The 21,029-nt window shown below is 45.6% G+C and overlaps 1 protein-coding gene across 3 annotated transcripts in view; it reads left to right on the top strand.

The window, feature by feature from the left end:
• Nucleotides 1–21,029, top strand: part of vav2 (vav 2 guanine nucleotide exchange factor) — a 328,109-nt gene that overhangs the window by 90,584 nt on the left and 216,496 nt on the right. For all 3 annotated transcript variants that reach the window (XM_079524522.1, XM_079524520.1, XM_079524521.1), the window contains one exon: nt 4,894–5,010. In XM_079524522.1, the coding sequence (XP_079380648.1) occupies nt 4,894–5,010 (117 nt within the window). The remainder of the gene's footprint in view (nt 1–4,893; nt 5,011–21,029) is intronic.

The following is a 21,029-nucleotide window of genomic DNA, read 5'->3' as shown; positions in this document are numbered from 1 at the left end:
GAGATTGAGAGAGAGGGAGGGGAGGCGTATGAGGGGAGGTGGGGGGGGGGGGTTGGGGTGATGGACGCGGTCAGAGTCGTGGTGTTAAGAGCAGTGGTTCCCAAACCTTTCAGCCCGTTACCCAAAACAGAAATTAGACATTCGCCCCGGGACCCACAGATCTATACTAGCCTTAGAGTATATATGAATAGAGACGGCACCCGGATGAAACCCTGAGGCGCAATGGACATAGTGGCCCAATTTGACATTGCAGCGTGGGCCCAAACACATGAACGCGCTGGTCCGTTGACTATCATTGTGCACGTTCACGATGACACGTGAACGCTGAATGCCTGCAATGATAGTCAGCGGCAGCGCGTTCATGTGTTTGGGCCCAATCCATCCCAGAATGCACTCTGTTCCTACCCAGAATGCACAGTGAAATCGCCTCATGCGCTTTTGAGCAACTTAATGCAAGTGGATGGGAGGAGAACTCGGGTGCCGTCTCTATTCATATATACTCTAAGATACTAGCTCACAAAGCGTCGCTTGCCTTTGTGCCGCGTTGTGAGCTTGTGGATCGGCTATATTTTCACTACTTCTTAAACACATCACCGTATACAAGGCTATAGGTCGGGTCTCGCTCCACCTTACATGTCTGATCTGATGGGATCTCCCCCTACAGACAGTATGTCCCAACTCGCTGTCTGAGATCCTCGACAAGCAAAGAGCTTCTAGATCCCCAAGTCTGTAACTTAAAGACTAAAGGAGATCTGACTTTCAGCACTATAGACACTTTGGAATGCACTGCCCTCGGAGATCAAGCTCACTGAATCGGTCTCCTCTTTTAAATCCCTGCTGAAAATGCACTTTTATAGATTAGCCTTCACTCAGTGCTAACTCCCATTTATTTATTTTGCTGATTATTGAAATGTTTCCTGTTGCTTCTTCTGTTGTTTGTGTTCCTTATGTGTAAAGCACTTTGTAACACACTTTTGAAAGTTTTACTCTTATTTGTTTTCTAATTTATGGAATTGAATAGGTTTTTGTTTTCTTCGTGAAATTACTGAAAAATCATTGAATTTAGTTTTTTATTTAAAAATGTAGCTTATTTGGTAATGTGTTTTGAAAATGTTTTGAAATAAGAATGCGATATATATATATATATATATATTAAAGGATCAGCTGGTACAATAGATATGGAATGGAATCAGTGTCATGTGCATTGTTGAAGAAATGTGTGTAATAAAATCACATCAAAATTGCAACAGGTATAAATATCACATAACCAAGTGTGACAGCCAATTACCACACAGGAGGCTGATGCAGCTCAGAGACGACATCTCAAATTGGCTCACGGGGGAAAAGTTGAATACACTCGTGACTCATTAGAGTGCTTAGAATTCAGCCGTCAGACGGTGATCTTCCTGCTGACAAAGGTGCTTATGGTGGAATGATTCATGCTTAACCCGTTTTGGGCGGGAACCCCTTTTGGTGTTAGCGTTATGCTTTAGCTATTGAAAAATAGCAGATCTACAAGCTCATAGCGCCGCCACTGAGTGGCGCGCTACGAGCTTGTAGGTCTGCTATTTTTGAAAAATCGAAGAACGACTGACATAGAAACATGGCTTTTTCAGAAAACTGTCAGGATGTAGAAGACATTTTTAGAATCTGATCTCGGGTAAAAATGGGTTAATTCATGCTCCATCGGTCGTACGCAACACGTTGTGCGCTTGCAGATTAGCCTCTATCCCGTTGTGGTTGTATTTCTGCGACAAAGTATAAGTCAGACTTGAATGTTCTTGCTTTGGGAATCGCAGGCGTCGGTGTCATCTTTTCGATGACATGTCCTTGGCTCTCTTCTACAGTACTGTATCTGCCTTCCTTCTTCCCTGCTCCCGGTCACAAGACGTCGTACTAACCACTCTTCTATCGAACAAGACAGCGTTTAACCCATTTTGGGCGGGGACCCCTTTTGGTGTTTTAACTAAGCATTATGTTATACTTTAGCTATTGAAAAATAGCAGATCTACAAGCTCATAGCGCGCCACCGAGTGGCGCGCTACGAGCTTGTAGGTCTGCTATTTTTGAAAAATCGTAAAAATGCGGCACAAATCTTTGAATATATATTCTTTCAGAGCGAACGTTTTTTTCATTTCGACGTCAGGTCTAAATGGGTTAATATGTGGCCTTAATGCATATCAAACTGAGGGTCCTTGAAATAAAACATAAGCGTTGAAAAATGAGAATCACTGACTGCTCTGGTCTGTGCTATAAAAACAGAAAGCAACCTTTGCACAGTAATAACTAGATCATAAAAACCTGAGAACACTGTCCATGAACACCTACCGATGTGTCTAAAGTCATTCCAACGCAACCACGCAGAGAGGATCTCGCCGAGAGAGCGAGGCTATTCATTATTTTAACCGTTTGTTTTTTATTAGTAACGTAAAGCTATTAGAAGGATATGGTTTGTCATGAAACCGTTCACTATAGGATATCCATCCACTCGAGCATTTTGTGCCATAAAGGTCTCTCTCACTCAGACTCCTTTTGTGAGTAGAAGGTGTAGTTTCCATGGCCACCAGTGCACATTGCCTGTCTGTCACAGAGACAATTGAAAGAGCATGTGTGAGCAGGATGTGGATTTGCTGTGCCAGGTGATGTCTTCTTCACACATGGCTGTGAGAGATGGGAACTGTCTGCCCTGCCCCGTTGATATTTCACAATGATTCTGTGCACTTATTAGTATTTTGCAGGCACGTGCAGAGGGGGGGGTGCCCTTTTGCCTCAAAGTGCCCTTTCCCTCCCTTTTTTTTCAGTCCACATAAGGGCATGTGGGGGGGGGGGGCAATGTTGGGGGGCCAGTTATTTTCGTCCCAGCAGCACAGTCGTACGACAAAGTATAGAATGTGCACAGTAAAATCCTCAGTGATACTTTATCCCATTTGTGACTCTTGAGAGAGTGTACAAATGTATGTACATTTTGTACACTCTCAGAGTTAAAGTAACACAAGCTAAATGTGTTTATATAGCACCAAAATCAGTTTAACCCTATTCACCGGGATAGGCGGAAACTGAAACAAAATTATTCATGAAACATTTCAACAAAACAAATCGTGTATGGGGACCGTGCAGCACATAATATTTTCAGACATGTCTATTTCCTTGACATGAAGACGTTTGAAGACCTCTGACTTGGCAGACCTCCTCTTGTTGTCTGGAGACAGACATCTTTGTTGTAAATGGTAAATGGTGCATTTACAGTATATAGCGCCTTTATCCAAGGCACTTTACAGAGATTGTGCATTACATTCACCCATTCACACACACATACATACACCGATGGCAGCGGAAACCATGCAAGGCACCAACTAGCACATCGGGAGCAATTAGGGGTTCAGTGTCTTGCTCAAGGACACTTCGACAGTAACTCTGCGGGAGCCCGGGTTCGAACTGGCAACCTTACGGTTACCATCGGTTACCATCCAGGCACTCTACCCCTGAGCCACCGCCACACCGTTGTGTGTGGTTTACCTCTCTGGACCAGGTAGACTATAGGCTATGGGCTCCATTTTCGTTACCGCTAAACCCCTTATCCCTAAACTTCTTTGCCCTTTTCAACTAGCCAATCTACATTGACACGTTGTGAGCTTGTAGACTGGCCATTTTAACTATTAGAAAATGTTTTGCAAAATGGTAAAAAAGGGCAAAGAAATGTAGGGATAAGGGGTTTAGCGGTGACGAAAATGGAGCCCTATGTGTCCCTGGGAGAAGTATAGGCAGCCATGCAGCCCACGTTCTGTAATCTTCACACCTTCCAGGAAGGAGGAGATTGACTGATGGAGAGCCTGTCAATCACAAGCCAGCTAATTAACCCATCCTGGGCGGGAACCCCTTTTGGTGTTTTAAGCATTGTTATAATTTAGCCATTGAAAAATAGCAGATCTACAAGCTCGTAGCCCAGCACTCGTGCCGCGCTATGAACGTGTAGATCTGCTATTTTTGAAAAATCGTGAAAATGTGGCGCAAATCTTTGAATATATATTCTTTGCTTAACTCAAATCTTTGCTTCTGATGGTCCCTGGAACAACATATTTTCAAATGGGGGTCGGTGGCCAATTGCATATAATTTTTGGGGTCCTTGACATGAAATATTGAGCACCACTGATATAGAAACTTAGCTATTTCAGAAAACTGTCATGATTTAGAAGACTTACATTTCGATGTCGGGTCTAAATGGGTTAAATACTTTTCTCTCATTTCTAGCTTCAGGAAGTTGATTTTTGTAAGATGGGATAAAAGAGTATACAGTATTTTCTTTTTTCTTTTTACATGTACTGTAACGATGGTCCTTCTCACGCCTAATCAATATACCACTTCGACCTCATCCTTATTCCTGGGGGGAACATTCACCGAAAATAGTAGATCCACTTGTAGATTGATCGAGATTAGGTGTAGAGGGAAGAATGCTAATTCTGGGCAACTATGGCAGGGGTTCTCAACGCTTTTGGCTGGGGGGACCCCCGGAAATGCTTTGGCCATGTCTCGCGGCCCCCACCCGCCCCCCTCCCCACCACCAATACAAACTGACTGCAAAAATAACCTTAATAATAGAGAAAATATATCATAAATGAATACTGAAACCATGTATAATCATTATGGAACGTTTCTGCATGGACTATGTGTACTATGTAAACCCGCGACCCATGGGTTGAGAACCCCTGTACTATGGGTTTAAGGGGGTAAAAGCTTCCTTTCTGGGAATATTTACCTATGGATTCGTGCTTTTTATAGCACTGGACCTCAAATGAAGTGAAGTGCGAAATATCATGCCTTACCATGCCTTAAATGTATCCAGTTTATATTTGCATGCTTATTCATTTCTTTCCCCTCTCTCTCTCTCTCTTTAAGTTTCTGTGTCTGAAGAACATACGGACCTTCCTCAAGGTATGCCACGACAAGTTTGCTCTGCGCAACAGTGAACTGTTTGACCCCTTTGACCTGTTCGACGTCAGGGACTTCGGCAAGGTGAGTCATTTGTTGTGCGCTGTGGAAAACACTGGATCTCTGAATGAATGAATGAATGAATGAAAGGCGCTATACCGCGTGTTCTTTAAGCGGGAACACCAGAGTGAGCGAGGCAAAGCAAGGCCTGGGATTCCTTTTTGTTTGGTTAGTTTGACGATGGGAACGCTTATTATGGTTGATTTATTCTCGGTTGTGTGACACGCAACTATAAATCAGGCGTTACTACAACGACGTCTGGACATTTTCATAATCATTATATTTATGAAACCACTTCTATCTAAGGCTGGGATGGACTTGAGGCTTCCAGCCAACATCATGGGCTTTGATTAGGCTACTGGCGGGAGGGAGGGAGCCCACTTTGTTTTGATTGCATGTCTGAAAGATTTGTCTTGTTTTTTTAAATTTATTCTAAGGTGAATAGTAAGTGGAATAAATGTGACCGTTTCTGACCGAGGCTAAGTCATTGAAATGTTTTTAATATTTGTTTTTTCATGTCCTGCGAAAGCAGGAAACCATAGCTTAAATTTGACATTGGTTGTTCAGTTTGACCGACCAGTTTTGGAGATATGGCTAATAGAGTAATGTCTTGCAGAGAAACAGCGAGTTGAGAAAACAGGCTTGAAAGGTTCACTTTTGTGTTCTCTAACATTACACCTATAGCTACATGTTTAAGCATTTATTTCATATTTACATGTCGATTTCAGCTCTGACATTTATTTCAGACATGCTCTAGTATGTGAAGAGTCTGCCTGTGCTATAAACTCATTTTGAAGAAAAATGGTGAAAAGCTGTAATTTGCGCGATGGCAGTCTCTCAGTCAAATCTGGTCACATTTCTTATGCGCTGTGGAAAACACTGGATCTCTGAATGAATGAATGAATGAATGAATGAATGGCGCTATACCGCGTGTTCTTTAAGCGAGAACACCAGAGTGAGCGAGGCAAAGCAAGGCCTGGGATTCCTTTTTGTTTGCTTTGTTTGACGATGGGAACGCTTATGGTTGATTTGTTCTCGGATGCGTGACACGCAACTATAAATCGGGCGTTACTACAACGACGTCTGGACATTTTCATAATCATTATATTCATGAAACCACTTCTATCTAAGGCTGGGATGGACTTGAGGCTTCCAGCCAACATCATGGGCTTTGATTAGGCTACTGGCGGGAGGGAGGGAGCCCACTTTGTTTTGATTGCATGTCTGAAAGATTTGTCTTGTTTTTTTTAAATTTATTCTAAGGTGAATAGTAAGTGGAATAAATGTGACCGTTTCTGACCAAGGCTAAGTCATTGAAATGTTTTTAATATTTGTTTTTTCATGTCATGCGAAAGCAGGAAACCTAGCTTAAAATTGACATTGGTTGTTCAGTTTGACCAAGCAGTTTTGGAGATATGGCTTATAGAGTAATGTCTTGCAGAGAAACAGCGAATTGAGAAATCAGGCTTGAAAGGTTCACTTCTGTGTTCTCTAACATTACACCTATAGCTACATGTTTATTTATTTTTTTAAACATATGTTTATTGATTTTTCTTTACAACAATAGTAATTTCAAAACAATTATTCACATATTTGCCCCCCCCCACATCCCCATGGCAGCACAAATACAAACAAAATCTTTGAAGAAACGGCTACATGTTTAAGCATTTATTTCAGACATGCTCTATAGTATGTGAAATTTTTAAAAAAAAATCTAGATTTTCTCCTCTCCTAAACAGTTAGTCTTGCCGCCATGACCGTCTCTGTATCAAAAAGAGTCACAAATCTGTGCACTCGTTCACTTCTTATTCACTATTGGCAGTGCATGCTATGGTGGTGGTGCGTGTGCCCGCTGCAGTGCATGCTATGGTGGTGGTGCGTGTGCGTGCTGCAGTGCATGCTATGGTGGTGGTGCGTGTGCCCGCTGCAGTGCATGCTATGGTGGTGGTGCGTGTGCTCGCTGCAGTGCATGCTATGGTGGTGCTGCGTGTGCTCGCTGCAGTGCATGCTATGGTGGCGGTGCGTGTGCACGCTGCAGTGCATGCTATGGTGGTGGTGCGTGTGGCCGCTGCAGTGCATGCTATGGTGGTGGTGCGTGTGCCTGCTGCAGTGCATGCTATGGTGGTGGTGCGTGTGCCCGCTGCAGTGCATGCTATGGTGGTGGTGCGTGTGCATGCTATGGTGGTGCGTGTGCCCGCTGCAGTGCATGCTATGGTGGTGGTGGTGGTGGTGCGTGTGCTCGCTGCAGTGCACAGCCCAGCCAACATTTATCTGTGGTTTTTTTATTGTGTGAACAGAACAGGCACCGGGGGGTGAAATGTAGTTCACACAGTCAATTCTTTCAGTCACATTAACTTCATTATGCATTTATAAGCACCCGACGGATCAGCGCTCGCTGCAACACTTTGAGGTCAGCAATCTCCACTCGTGTCACTGGATTGCTTGAAATAAATTCAGCTGTGCTCCCTCCATAGCAGCCAGGGCTGGGATATACGCCTATGTGTGTACTCCCTCCATAGCAGCCAGGGCTGGGATATACGCCTGTGTGTACTCCCTCCCTCCATAGCAGCTAGGGCTGGGATATACGCATGTGTGTGCTGCCTCCCTCCATAGCAGCTAGGGCTGGGATATACGGTACGCCTGTGTGTGTGTACTCCCTCCATAGCAGCCAGGGCTGGGATATACGCCTGTGTGTGCTCCCTCCCTCCATAGCAGCTAGGGCTGGGATATACGCCTGTGTGTGCTGCCTCCCTCCATAGCAGCTAGGGCTGGGATATAGGCCTGTGTGTGTACTCCCTCCATAGCAGCCAGGGCTGGGATATACGCCTGTGTGTGCTGCCTCCCTCCATAGCAGCTAGGGCTGGGATATAGGCCTGTGTGTGTACTCCCTCCATAGCAGCCAGGGCTGGGATATACGCCTGTGTGTGCTGCCTCCCTCCATAGCAGCTAGGGCTGGGATATACACCTATGTGTGTACTCCCTCCATAGCAGCCATGGCTGGGATATACGCCTGTGTGTGCTGCCTCCCTCCATAGCAGCTAGGGCTGGGATATACGCCTGTGTGTGCTGCCTCCCTCCATAGCAGCTAGGGCTGGGATATACGCCTGTGTGTGCTGCCTCCCTCCATAGCAGCTAGGGCTGGGATATACGCCTGTGTGTGCTGCCTCCCTCCATAGCAGCTAGGGCTGGGATATACGCCTGTGTGTGCTGCCTCCCTCCATAGCAGCTAGGGCTGGGATATACGCCTGTGTGTGCTGCCTCCCTCCATAGCAGCTAGGGCTGGGATATACGCCTGTGTGTGCTGCCTCCCTCCATAGCAGCTAGGGCTGGGATATACGCCTGTGTGTGCTGCCTCCCTCCATAGCAGCTAGGGCTGGGATATACGCCTATGTGTGTACTCCCTCCATAGCAGCCAGGGCTGGGATATACGCCTGTGTGTACTCCCTCCATAGCAGCCAGAGCTGGGATATACGCCTATGTGTGTACTCCCTCCATAGCAGCCAGGGCTGGGATATACGCCTGTGTGTACTCCCTCCCTCCATAGCAGCCAGGGCTGGGATATACGCCTGTGTGTGTACTCCCTCCATAGCAGCCAGGGCTGGGATATACGCCTGTGTGTGTACTCCCTCCATAGCAGCCAGGGCTGGGATATACGCCTGTGTGTGCTGCCTCCCTCCATAGCAGCCAGGGCTGGGATATACGCCTGTGTGTGTACTCCTCTCGCTGTGTGACCCGGAAGTAGTTGGAGCAAATACACAGATATTGGCTGGCTGCCTGCGGTAACATTACGTGAACACGGGGGCGGCGGTGGCTCAGGGGTAGAGTCTCCGGATGGTAAACGCAAGGTTGCCAGTTCGAACCCGGGCACCCCCAGAGTTGGTGTCGAAGAAGTGTCCTTGAGCAAGACTCTGAACCCCTAATTGCTCCTGATGTGCAGGTTGGTGCCTTGCATGGTTTCCGCCGCCATCGGTGTATGAATGTGTGAATGGGTGAATGTAATGCACAATCTATGTGAAGCGCCTTGGATAAAGGCGCTATATAAAGGCACCATTTACCATTTAACACTAGATGGCGATGAAAGTGTTAAGTAAAACAATTCAGTGCTTTTTCCCACCACTGCTCAATTCTACACGTATTGTAGAAAAAAGTTTTTTGTTGCGTATGTTGGGTGCTTCCTTCCGTTTACTTAGGAGTCTCATTTCCGGTGAACTTCCCAGCAGCCTATATATATATATATATATATATATATATATATATATATATATATATATATATATATATATATATATATATATATACCGTGCTATGCTTGATGTGGTTGACGTGTTGGACATGTTTACTTACCAACGGCAGGGAAAGACATCTGTTCACGTACAGCAGTGACTGCAGGACATTGTTTATCCACTGAGTAACATCTGTCTGGTGTCTGCCTCGGTGCAGTGGATGATGATCCAACCGGTACGTCCCAGAGAGAGAGAGGTGTGAAGGAATTCTGTAAAATACCACATCTGTCTCGCGTAGCCAGACAGCTAAGGGCTCCATTTTCGTCACCGCTAAACCCCATATCCCTAACCTTCTTTGCCTTTTTTTTTTTTAATAGTTCAACTAGCCAATTTCATTGACACGTTGTGAGCTTGTAGACTGGCCATTTTAACTATTCAAAAATGTTTTGCAAAATAGTAAAAAAAAAAGAAAAAAAAGGCAAAGAAGTTTAGGGATAAGGGGTTTAGCGGTGACGAAAATGGAGCCCTACATCTCCGAATGCTAGTCTGGAACTACACCTACCGAAATCCGAGTAAGGAAGCTGCCATTTCCGTTCACGGAAATATATTTTAAAATATATATTTTTTTAATTTCCTTTTCTGCTAAGCAGCAAGCTATACTGTATTATGCTTAGATGATTTATATTTACCGGTATATTTGGAGTCTCCACTTCCGCTTAATCACATACTCATGATCAGAGCTTCCGTTGCTCCAGACTGTATGACGGAAGCATTTGAAAACTGCGAGAGGCAACAGTCTGGCAACTCGAGACTACATCAACCCTGGCGTCCCTATATTTGGGATGAATGCTCTAAATAAATGAATAGTGAAAGTAGCAGATCTACATACTGTCCAGATCTTCAGATTTTGTAGTGTTCCAGTTTTGTCTGATTATTTCGTTTTTTGTGTCATCACTTCCCATTTCACTTCTTTTTATTCTGTATGAGTTCTCTGTCCTGATTGGATCAAATTGGTGCCTGGACCCTCCTATAAACAGCTATAGTGTAGATTCTGTCTTTACCCATTTTGGGCGGGAACCCCTTTTGGTGTTCTTAGCATTATGTTATACTTTAGCTATTGAAAAATATCAGATCTACAAGCTTGAGCTATTTACGAGCTATTTTTAAAAAATCCCGAAAATGTGGTGCAAATCTTTGAATATATATTCTTTCAGACTCTCAGAGTGAACGTTTTTAACTCAAATCTTTGCTTCTGAGGGGTTCCTGGAACAACATATTTTCAGATGGGGGTCGTGGCAAATTACATATCATTTCTGGGCTCCTTGACATGAAATATTGAGTACCACTGATACAGAAACATGAGGTATTTCAGAAAACTGTCAGAATTTAGAAGATATTTTTTAAATGTCGACGTCAGGCCTACAGTAAATGGGTTAACACAAACATTAAATGCCATTGACAATGCATGGAGAATATTACGTCATGTGTCGCAAATGTGCATGCATATGTGTCTGTCGGCATGTCGGTGGAAACCCTTGGCCAATAAGGGACCACCGTTCTTGGTGACGTAACTGAGGTATGTTTCAAGGTTGGTATAAGGTCAACAATGGATTAGAGCGCCCCTCACTTCACACGGGTGTGATTTTTACTTTACTGAAGAGCTTGAGGGACGGGGAGACCCCTGTTATTGAACAAACGATGTATAGCAATCATTGCTATCAGAATATTATCGCTGTTAAACACCAATTGTGAGAAAACAAACATACCCCCTTAACTTTCACTTTCACCCCTTTAACTCTTAGTCTTAGAGTGTACAACATGTAACCAAATAGACCCGTAAGGGTATTTGTAACTGTCAGAGTTACAAAAGTAGATAAATGAAACGCAGAAGATTTTACTGTGAAGCTGATGGAAGAAAGAGAGAGAGAGGGAGGTGGGAGAGAGGGAGGGGGGAGAGGGGGAGGGAGCAGTGGTGTGACACTTTGTGGATAAACCACAGAACGATGTTTGAGAGTCAATGAGCTTCCAGTGAAGGATATTAAAATCCGACGGCAGTCAGAATCAATCACACAGACGCTCCACATGTCAATTGGGAAAAGCATCTGCATGGGCTGGACGGTGGCGGTCTTGTCTCACTATTGATTCTCCATTAATGGCCAAACGTCGCATTATAATATATCGAATGGAACATGTCCCGTCTAATATTTAAATGTGCGTGTCTCGTAAACAAAAGATAATAATGGGTTTTGCTTTTCTTCTTCCTGTGGAAAGTGCAGATATAGACTGGTATAGTCCTTGAAATACTGGATGAGTTATGTTCTCTTTTATTTCCCTGACACAATTTACTTGGCAGGAACTCTGGCCTATAGTCAACACACGACCGGGTAAATGGTCACATAAATAGAGTGCAAAGGAGACAAACAACATTTACTGTAGTGCGTCAGAGTGACTGTGATACCATTAAACCTAGCATCTGTCTGAAGTAACATCATGCCAGGGTTCAGGTGTTTAAATGAATACTCTGGATTTAGCCGTGTATATCCTCTCTCTCTCTCTCTCTCTCTCTCTCTCTCTCTCTCTCTCTCTCTCTCTCTCTCTCTCTCTCTCCATCCCTCCCTCGATTTTTAATCTGTTCTTGAAGAATGGAATTGAACCACAGGGAAGTTGGCGGGTGGAGAGAGAGAGAGAGAGAGAGAGAGAGGGGGAGGGGGGTGCTCTTTGATAGCAGATGCGTTTATAAGCATTAATCGGCCCCACCACCTCCAGGGTCCGTCAGGGTTCATCTCCTCCTGGCCTCTGGTCTCCGCCTAACGATGCCTTCTTCTCCTGGGCCGTGAGGAAATGGAGAACGGAGAGCAAGAGGGCCCAGTGCGGGGGGGGGGGGGGGGGGGGGGGGGGGCTTGAGAGAGTGGTAATTGGCCCTTTCAGACCTTTCAACTCCCTCCTGTTTTAGTGGAACAGATGGAGCTCATACATATAGACCCTCGTCTACATCCTCCACTGATTTATTTAACTCGCACTGCTCATGGAGTCTGTTACTCTGCCAGTGTACCTCCTCAGGGGGGGGTACAGGCTTTAGTTTAGTCTGTTACTCTGCCAGTGTACCTCCTCAGGGTGGTCTGTTACTCTGCCAGGGGGGTACAGGCTTTAGTTTAGTCTGTTACAGGCTTTAGTTTAGTCTGTTACTCTGCCAGTGTACCTCCTCAGGGGGGTACAGGCTTTAGTTTAGTCTGTTACAGGCTTTAGTTTAGTCTGTTACTCTGCCAGTGTACCTCCTCAGGGGGTACAGGCTTTAGTTTAGTCTGTTACTCTGCCAGTGTACCTCCTCAGGGGGTACAGGCTTTAGTTTAGTCTGTTACAGGCTTTAGTTTAGTCTGTTACTCTGCCAGTGTACCTCCTCAGGGGGTACAGGCTTTAGTTTAGTCTGTTACTCTGCCAGTGTACCTCCTCAGGGAGTACAGGCTTTAGTTTAGACATACTGTTGGTCTGTTACTTTGCCCAGTAGACATACTGTTGGTCTGTTACTCTGCCCAGTAGACATACTGTTGGTCTGTTACTTTGCCCAGTAGACATACTGTTGGTCTGTTACTCTGCCCAGTAGACATACTGTTGGTCTGACTAGTCTTTAGGCGACAACCTATCAGTGGTGGAAAAAGTACTCAATTGTTTTACTTATGTAAAAGTACCAATACTGCAATTTAGAACAAAAGTATCGGCATCAAAATGTACTTAAAGTACTAAAAGTATTATTATTGCAGAATGTCCCATTGCACAAGTTCAAAATGTGTAGAAAGTCTATTGAAAAGAGCCGATCTACAAGCTCTCAATGCATCGCAACGCGACGCATTGTGAGCTTGTAGATAGTCTCTTTTCAAATGGCCGAATTGTATAGGGTTGAATTGGTTAATGTTAAAGTTTTCAAATAATTGTAGTGGAGTAAAAGTACAAATTTTGGCTCGGGAGATGTACTGTAGTGGAGTAGAAGTAAAAGTACTGGAAATTGGAAATACTCAAGTAAAGTACAAATACCTCAACATTGTACTTAGGCACAGTACTTAAGTAAAAGTACTTAACTACTTTCCACCACTGCAACCTATGCCTCAAACCCTAACCTAACCCTTAGGCCTCACTCAGACCTTTAAAACATTGATGCATGCTTTGTATGAATGTTGTGAGTGTCATGGCCGCCCCAATGCATTTCCAATGGAAGTCACATGGTTTGTAGTCCACATTTTGGACTACAAGCTGTAGTCCAAAAACCCATACAGCAATCTGTTGCGACCGTGTGAGTGAGGCCTTACCCGCAAGCACGTTCGGTCCGTTGGTGTGTCTAATCTGCCACGTGTGCATCCCCCTCCTCAGCACACCGCATGCACATCCTCTTATGCAACTATAGGCCGATTATACTTTGTTTTGCGCGAAAATAGCATTGTTCACCCACTCTTTTACACCTGTAAACCTGTTTTGTGGCTATTTCCGACTCGCAACAAAGTATATAAATTGAGCATAATATTGCTCCGACCTCCATGTTTGTTGTTTTCTGGGGTTTAGTCGCCACAAATGGACATTCATTCATGCATGCATGCACAACCCTGTATACGAACCCCGTCCTCCTTCGTTAGAATTTTTTTATGACATCATTAGGCCAATGAAATACAGCTTATTACAGTGCACCCCGGAGAACACTTTTCTTTAAGCGCCCTCCATCTAAACCCAGCCGCCTCCTCGCAACCGTCTTTTTTTTCTTTCTTCTTAATTGGCCACCAAAGGAACACGGATGCCATTTAAATGAACATGGCAATCAGTTTTATTTGGCTGTTGCCATGATTAGCATAATTAGCTTGTGCACCTGTTAACCATCGATCAACAGTTTGGTAATTCTTCCGTCTGTAACTGGAGAGCGGTGAAGGAAGGAAGGAAGCCGTCTGACAGACAGACCTGCCATCTTCATTACAGGGCTGTAGCGCCATCATCACTCATTTGAAATGCAGACGACGGCCGGCGTCGCATCTCCGTCTAAATGGCTTTTGAGGCATGGCTTTACTGTCCTCGAGAATCGGCGGAGCTTAACCAAACGCGGCTCATTGACTTGATATCAAGGTGAATGGCATTTATTTGCAGAAGATGCGTTTGAGTGAAAGATTGCAGGGGCTTGGCTCTGCGACTGAAACGTATTGCCTATAGATAAACGCAACGAGGCAATCGGTCACGCCCCCGAGGGAATCTGAAATAATGCAGACTTTTGCAGTCTCATCGTGACTAAAGCCTGATTTATAATTTGCTGTACAAAGTAAGTTTTGGGGAAATTTGGAAACGATTGCAGTTGCAGATCTACAAGCTCACAACACATTGGTTTGTTTACTTTTAGTAATGTGTTTGCATGATTAAAGTTAAATGTTCTCTTGCGTTTTGTGATTCGAAAATAAATAATGGGCCTTGATATGAAACCGTGTTGATTTCGTCGACTAAGGCGAAAAATGATTACCTTTTTTCACTGACGAAAACTAAATGGAAACTAAATGAAAACTAAGCTATTATGACTAAAACTAAGCTAAATGTATTGACAATTTCGTCAACCGATAGAAACTAGACTAAAATGTTAGGAAGGGACTAGTGGACAAGAGATCCAGTATAAGTCATTTTACACTTGGCAGATCTAGTAGATCGGCTATTTTCAGCCGTATTTTCAGCTATTTTCAGTGTAAAATGAGCCATTACGATGGCATCAAGGCCTGTCAAAAAACATTTTAGTCGACTAAATTAACTGCAGATTTAGTAGACAAATCTTTTGACAATTAGTCGACTAAAACTAGACTAACACTAAAACATTCCAGGTGAAGAGACTATGACTAAAACTAAAATCATAATGTGCTGCCAAAAACAACACTCTGTCGCTCTGTGGCTCGGTGGTGCATATGCGACTCTGTTCCCTTCGCTTCCTTCCTGCCGCTGCTGTGTGGCTGAAAATAGCCAGTTGCTCAGCATCCACACCCACCCAGCGCTGCTGCTGCTGCTGCTACAGACCTGGAACGTGACTCCCGGTCCGTCCCCTGACCTCCCTGCATCATCGTGAATGCACTTTCATTCAAGTCAATTCTTAGCCTCTGCCTCGCCCTGCCCTTGCTGCAGGACTGTGCTGTGGATTTATAGGCGCTATGTTGTTGCGCTCACGTGCACACGTGCGATCACTAATTGAATTAACCTGAATTAACCCTTTGCCCACAACATTATGTATATGAAATTGTATTCTATTTACTTGCATAATGGGGCAACGTTCGTGTTGTCGTAATTGTGCATTTGCCTTGCAAACCTCAGCTCTGTAATTTAATTTGTTCATGAATCCATCAGCCACTAGTATCCAACTCTTTCATATGGACTACTTCAGACACGTAGAGTATAGGCTACTTTAGTAGATCCGTCACCATTGATATGCATATGCATCCAAGGTCCATTCCTTATTTACTATGAAATAGTTCATTTCCCGTCATTCACCCATACATGGGAATGCCCCCATGTGTCTCGTGACATCATCGTGGATGGAGACCGAAATGCGACCTGCTGTCGCAATTAAGCCCATATATGGAGATCCCTGATGTGATCAATATTATTGGCCAGCAACTGTACATCTGACCTCAAACCCTTAGATCTCCATAACCATATACAGTATGGATATATGTCAGAACCTGTACATTCCATATCTTGATCCTTCCCCATCCATCCTTCATCTTCGATGTCTCCCTTTTGACTGATGCCTGTCCATTCAGACTCTAGACGGGCCTGCGCTCTCGCACTGAATACACTGAATACATACATCAATACAGCTACTGTACAGTATATAGAATTACTGTATTATTATTGTGGACGGATGCAGTTTGGGGAGATGGATGTGGTGTAATGTTTGTTCCACATTGTCTGTCAGGCCGAAAACCTTGTATCTCCATATTTAATATTTATGATTTTTTGAGTGGTGTAAACCACTCCTACAACTGGCTTTTGTGTGCATAAAAAAATTACCATGGTTGCTATGTTCAAAATAATTTCTGACGTAATTAAATCACACCCGGGTGAACTGGATGACCGTAGCAACCGTGGTCATTTTCTCTGCACAAAAAAAGCCAGTTGTGAAATCACATCCAGGTGTGATACATACATTTATCAAAAATTATAGCTTTTTTTACTTAACATATTTTGTGTGATTTCATTACGTCAGACATTACGTCAGACCACAGCTGATCATGCTATATAAAACCTTACACCACTCAGTTCACACGGGTGTGATTTTTTATTTTCATGAATGAATGCCATATTTTGTTGTTACTACTGCATTTCGGGGTTTTTTTCCCCCCCTGCATATTTTTCTATATTACTGGCCCAAAATGCAGATCCCAGGTTGAAAGTGATTAATAATGTAAAGTATTGACTAGAGCTTGTGATTAAACAATAACCACTACATGGGGACATAACACAGGTTCTTTATATATATATTCCATTTCCAGAAGGTGAATGTTTTTGGACATACAAGGTTCCCTGCTCTACAGTTGACGAGATGATATCGATTGACGCGGTGCTTTGTTCTAATGAAACTGGATAGCAGCTGATCGCTACACCTGCCAGACTTGTGTTCCGTGCAGGGGAAGGAAGCGTCGGGGACATTGGAGTCAAGCAGACAGTCGGGGTCACTACTCACTTCTAGCTCTGGCATCATTAGTGACCAGACAGAGTGACCACATGGTGGTATAACAACCCTGCCCCGTGGCTGCCCCGAGCCGCGTGCTAAGCTACACTAACGATGACGTGTCATTATGAGCCAAAATGTTCTCCCCCCGAAAATAGATGTGATCTACAGTCTGCACATTGGATATTTATGCAGATGTCGGAATGAAAAAAATCTTTAGACTCCATATTTGGGCATGCCTGACAAAGAACTCCACGGGCACCGCTCTAGTATATACTGTATAAATGCGCCACGTCTCTTTATTTCTCTCTGTACGTCTGTAACGCACGTAACTCGAGAACCGTTCGCCCCCACCGACTCCAAATTCGACACACACGTTCTACACCCCGGTGTGGAGTCGGTCGGACCGACGGTTGTCCAGAACCGCCACAAAAGGCCTCTCTGCCCCGGGGCTCTGAACAGGGCCCCTGCCCCGGGCTCCATATATGGAGCTGGCCTGTTCTGACATCACAACACTCCATATTTGGGCATGCATGACACTAGAACTCCATATATAGGAATAAAGGGACACAGAGAGACAAGATACAGAAATCTCCATATATGGGCATAAAAGGGGACACAGAGACAGATGGGTGGAATTACGGGTACTCTGACACGAGTACAACAGGTATTTCATAGCTGGGGGTGGGGGCATGGATCTCCAACCTCCATCGTTACCGACTCGGTGCTCTACAGCCGGGCGCCGGTCTGGTACAGTATGTAAATGAGCCTTTAACCCATTTTGGGTGGGAACCCCTTTTGGTGTTAGCATTATGTTATGCTTTAGCTATTGAAAAATAGCAGATCTACAAGCTCGTAGCGCGCCACCGAGTGGCGCGCTACGAGCTTGTAGGTCTGCTATTTTTGAAAAATCGAAGGAACCACTGACATAGAAACATAGCTTTTTCAGAAAACTGTCAGGATGTAGAAGACATTTTTAGGATCTGATCTCAGGTCAGAATGGGTTAAAAAGACGCTGTCTGCAGGCGTTTGCGTCCCGTCACTTATCTCCTAGTCCGTTCTTCCCTCCGCTCCCGTCACTTATCTCCTAGTCCGTTCCTCCCTCCGCTCCCGTCACTTATCTCCTAGTCCGTTCCTCCCTCCGCTCCCGTCACTTATCTCCTAGTCCGTTCTTCCCTCCGCTCCCGTCACTTATCTCCTAGTCCGTTCTTCCCTCCGCTCCCGTCACTTATCTCCTAGTCCGTTCTTCCCTCCGCTCCTGTCACTTATCTCCTAGTCCGTTCTTCCCTCCGCTCCTGTCACTTATCTCCTAGTCCGTTCCTCCCTCCGCTCCCGTCACTTATCTCCTAGTCCGTTCCTCCCTCCGCTCCCGTCACTTATCTCCTAGTCCGTTCTTCCCTCCGCTCCCGTCACTTATCTCCTAGTCCGTTCTTCCCTCCGCTCCCGTCACTTACCTCCTAGTCCGTTCTTCCCTCCGCTCCCGTCACTTATCTCTCCTAGTCCGTTCTCCCCTCCGCTCCCGTCACTTATCTCCTAGTCCGTTCTTCCCTCCGCTCCCGTCACTTATCTCCTAGTCCGTTCTTCCCTCCGCTCCCGTCACTTATCTCCTAGTCCGTTCCTCCCTCCGCTCCCGTCACTTATCTCCTAGTCCGTTCCTCCCTCCGCTCCCGTCACTTATCTCCTAGTCCGTTCTTCCCTCCGCTCCCGTCACTTATCTCCTAGTCCGTTCTCCCCTCCGCTCCCGTCACTTATCTCCTAGTCCGTTCCTCCCTCCGCTCCCGTCACTTATCTCCTAGTCCGTTCTCCCCTCCGCTCCCGTCACTTATCTCCTAGTCCGTTCCTCCCTCCGCTCCCGTCACTTATCTCCTAGTCCGTTCCTCCCTCCGCTCCCGTCACTTATCTCCTAGTCCGTTCCTCCCTCCGCTCCCGTCACTTATCTCCTAGTCCGTTCTTCCCTCCGCTCCCGTCACTTATCTCCTAGTCCGTTCCTCCCTCCGCTCCCGTCACTTATCTCCTAGTCCGTTCCTCCCTCCGCTCCCGTCACTTATCTCCTAGTCCGTTCCTCCCTCCGCTCCCGTCACTTATCTCCTAGTCCGTTCCTCCCTCCGCTCCCGTCACTTATCTCCTAGTCCGTTCCTCCCTCCGCTCCCGTCACTTATCTCCTAGTCCGTTCCTCCCTCCGCTCCCGTCACTTATCTCCTAGTCCGTTCCTCCCTCCGCTCCCGTCACTTATCTCCTAGTCCGTTCTTTCCTCCGCTCCCGTCACTTATCTCCTAGTCCGTTCCTCCCTCCGCTCCCGTCACTTATCTCCTAGTCCGTTCCTCCCTCCGCTCCCGTCACTTATCTCCTAGTCCGTTCCTCCCTCCGCTCCCGTCACTTATCTCCTAGTCCGTTCCTCCCTCCGCTCCCGTCACTTATCTCCTAGTCCGTTCTTTCCTCCGCTCCCGTCACTTATCTCCTAGTCCGTTCCTCCCTCCGCTCCCGTCACTTATCTCCTAGTCCGTTCCTCCCTCCGCTCCCGTCACTTATCTCCTAGTCCGTTCCTCCCTCCGCTCCCGTCACTTATCTCCTAGTCCGTTCCTCCCTCCGCTCCCGTCACTTATCTCCTAGTCCGTTCTTTCCTCCGCTCCCGTCACTTATCTCCTAGTCCGTTCCTCCCTCCGCTCCCGTCACTTATCTCCTAGTCCGTTCCTCCCTCCGCTCCTGTCCATCACAGCTCTATCCGACTGCATGTTTTTACATATGGCTTTCGAGACCAAAAAAATCAATAATTCATTCCCAATGCCACACTGCTGATGATAATTCTCCTGGCATGAATTATAAATGGGGACTTCCTCCCTGCACTTGGACCCCCACCTCCTCCCCTCTCCTCTCCTCTCCCACGCCTCCTCCTCCTCCTCCCTCTGCCTCGTTAGCGCCCCGGGTCGTTAGCCCCACCGGTGCAAACAGGTGGTTGCCGCTCCACTGGGCTTGCCGTTGTCTGGGATACGGACATGGAGTTTTATAAAATCACACCTGTCTGAAGTGAGGGCCGCTAAAGTCTACCTGATGTTGCTATGATTAGGTGATGTAATGATGATGTAAAACAAACGGTGTCACAACAAACATTAAATTTAACTTTATTGTTAATGGGATTTAATGGTTGTGTTATAGGGACAAGATGACGTAAATGTTCCCTTTTTTTTTCTTCTTTTTTTTTCTTTTTTGTGGCTTTCGCCTTTATTTTATATTTTTTATGGAGGGACAGACAGTAGACTGACAGGAAATGGGGAGAGAGATGGGGGGGTGACATGCAGTAAAGGCCGTCGGGATCGGGAGTCGAACCCGCGGCACACTGCCAGACTGGATTACCAGCCAAGGTGCCTGGACCGCTGAGCCACGGCCCAGGCCTCCCTTTTTTTTTAAGCACCCGTTTTGACGAACGCTCTACTTCCGCCTTTTTTCTTTTTTTTTAATTGCTAACGAGCGCTCCACGTTAAACCCCAGCTGTGCAGGGTTTACTTGTGCTACATGCATGGGCAAAATAATAAGCCCGCCTGCAGTTCCAGCTTTGGCCAGTACGTGTGATGGCTTCAACGTTGGCCGACCACTCTGGGGGCTTGGATACGGACAGGACGGATCTGCGGCAGGCAAACGCAGGGCTCAGTGAGTAGGCGAGAAGCTGTGGTATAGGCCAGTGTTGATTTGGTCGACTAAAACTATGACGAAATATGTTCGCCGACTACCTTTTTTTCACTGCCTACTAAAATATTTTGATTGGTTTGATTAGTTGACTAAAAACTAGACAAACTTTTCAGATGTCTAAAATATGACAAACTAAATGAAATTGTACTCAAAAGACTATGACTATATATAAAACTAAATCAAAATTTGCTGTCAAAATCAACACTGTTGAGAGTGCAGCCAGTACAGGTATGTCAGGTATGCAGTGCAGCTAGTACAGGTATGTCAGGTATGCAGTCAGTGCAGCCAGTACAGGTATGTCAGGTATGCAGTCAGTGCAGCCAGTACAGGTATGTCAGGTCTGCAGTGCAGCCAGTACAGGTATGTCAGGTATGCAGTCAGTGCAGCCAGTACAGGTATGTCAGGTATGCAGTGCAGCCAGTACAGGTATGTCAGGTATGCAATGCAGTGCAGCCAGTACA

This window comes from Electrona antarctica, assembly GCF_951216825.1.
Source record: "Electrona antarctica genome assembly, chromosome: 16".
Classification (NCBI taxonomy): Eukaryota; Metazoa; Chordata; class Actinopteri; order Myctophiformes; family Myctophidae; genus Electrona; species Electrona antarctica.
This window is presented reverse-complemented; position numbering and strand designations above follow the sequence as displayed.